This window comes from Crocuta crocuta, unplaced genomic scaffold (genome assembly GCF_008692635.1).
Source record: "Crocuta crocuta isolate KB4526 unplaced genomic scaffold, BGI_CrCroc_1.0 scaffold1, whole genome shotgun sequence".
Classification (NCBI taxonomy): Eukaryota; Metazoa; Chordata; class Mammalia; order Carnivora; family Hyaenidae; genus Crocuta; species Crocuta crocuta.
Genome location: NW_027527930.1, coordinates 7,696,106 through 7,697,335, shown reverse-complemented (window position 1 = coordinate 7,697,335; position 1,230 = coordinate 7,696,106). Strand labels below are relative to the sequence as shown.

The 1,230-nt window shown below is 50.5% G+C and overlaps 1 protein-coding gene across 1 annotated transcript in view; it reads left to right on the top strand.

Annotated features, from left to right (window-relative positions):
• The first annotated feature begins 1,023 nt into the window (after positions 1-1,023).
• SCARB2 (scavenger receptor class B member 2) overlaps positions 1,024-1,230 on the top strand; it is a 76,686-nt gene continuing 76,479 nt past the window's right edge. The window contains exon 1 of the mRNA XM_077750882.1: positions 1,024-1,190. Within this exon, the coding sequence (XP_077607008.1) occupies positions 1,024-1,190 (167 nt within the window). The remainder of the gene's footprint in view (positions 1,191-1,230) is intronic.

The following is a 1,230-nucleotide window of genomic DNA, read 5'->3' as shown; positions in this document are numbered from 1 at the left end:
TTGTACCCGTGGTTATAGATGATAGACTTTCACATCTCCTTACAAAGAAAGATCAATATCAACATTTACCATAGAGGACATGTGGAATTGTTTTACATGGATCAACTAGAGTTTGGTCTCTGCATTTACAGGTCTCATTCTTTGGCCAGAACAATCCGTAAGTTGCCTCACAGGCTTGAGACCAGGGGCAACAGGCAAATATTTCTCTAACACTTTTTCAAGAAAGTCCTCTAAAACTAATAAGTTTTGTTTTGTCTCTGCTTAAAGCATAAGATGTAGTATTGTTGGCAATTAGACCCCTACAAGGAAAATGAGTTCCAGGTCTCTTATAGACCCCATGCATACCAGACTGTCCCCAATTTTGCCAGCTACTACCATAAGTATAAGACAACATCCTATTGAGGGGACGAGCATGATATTTAGGTACACTCCATTCTGCAGGAAGAGGGGGAACTTGAGGCAATTTTGGTTTCATATTAACCCTAAAATAGACTAACAGCGGAGGTGACAGTAAAAGGCACAGGCTAAGCAGAGAAGAATTCTTCAGGGGGTTCTTCTGACTGCCTTGCAGTCTATACCACAGGTTTTTCCCTGGGCCTTGCCGTCAGGGATGACCTGCGCAGTCCTTTCCCACAGGTTTTTCCCTGGGCCTTGCCATCAGGGATGACCCATGCAGTGCAGCTTCTGTCTCAGGCATGGCCCTAAGGGACCTCAGCACCTCCCACCCTGCTACTCTGCACACCTGAACCTAGACTCAAAAGGAAGTTCCTTCTTTCCTCCTTCAATCTTGCTCTTTCACCCCCAATGTCTTAGCACACTTTTTTCCTCTCCTTGAAATACCTCTCACACCCTTGCACACACCCGTCACATGAAAAACCTTTACACATCCCCCAAATCCAGTTCAGTCGTGGGATCCTAGGTCACCCCGGGGTAGAACATGCTTGCGGGCACAGATCTCAGCACGCACCTATGACTTACTGTAAGTGTCCCTGCTAACTGGTGAGCACGTCTAGAGCAGGGGCAATGTGGTATCCACCCCGCACCCCCAGAGTTTGGCACTTGGCAGGCCCCCAGTTCACATCTGCGAAGCGGCTGAGCCAATGGCCCGGGGAGTCCAGGCGATTTTCTGGGGTGACCCGGGTGGGCCTGCGTCGAGGAGGAGGGGGCGCATCTGGGCTCGGTGGCGGTCGGTGAGCCCCGCAGGCGCTGGGGGGCCGTCCGGGACGCCCG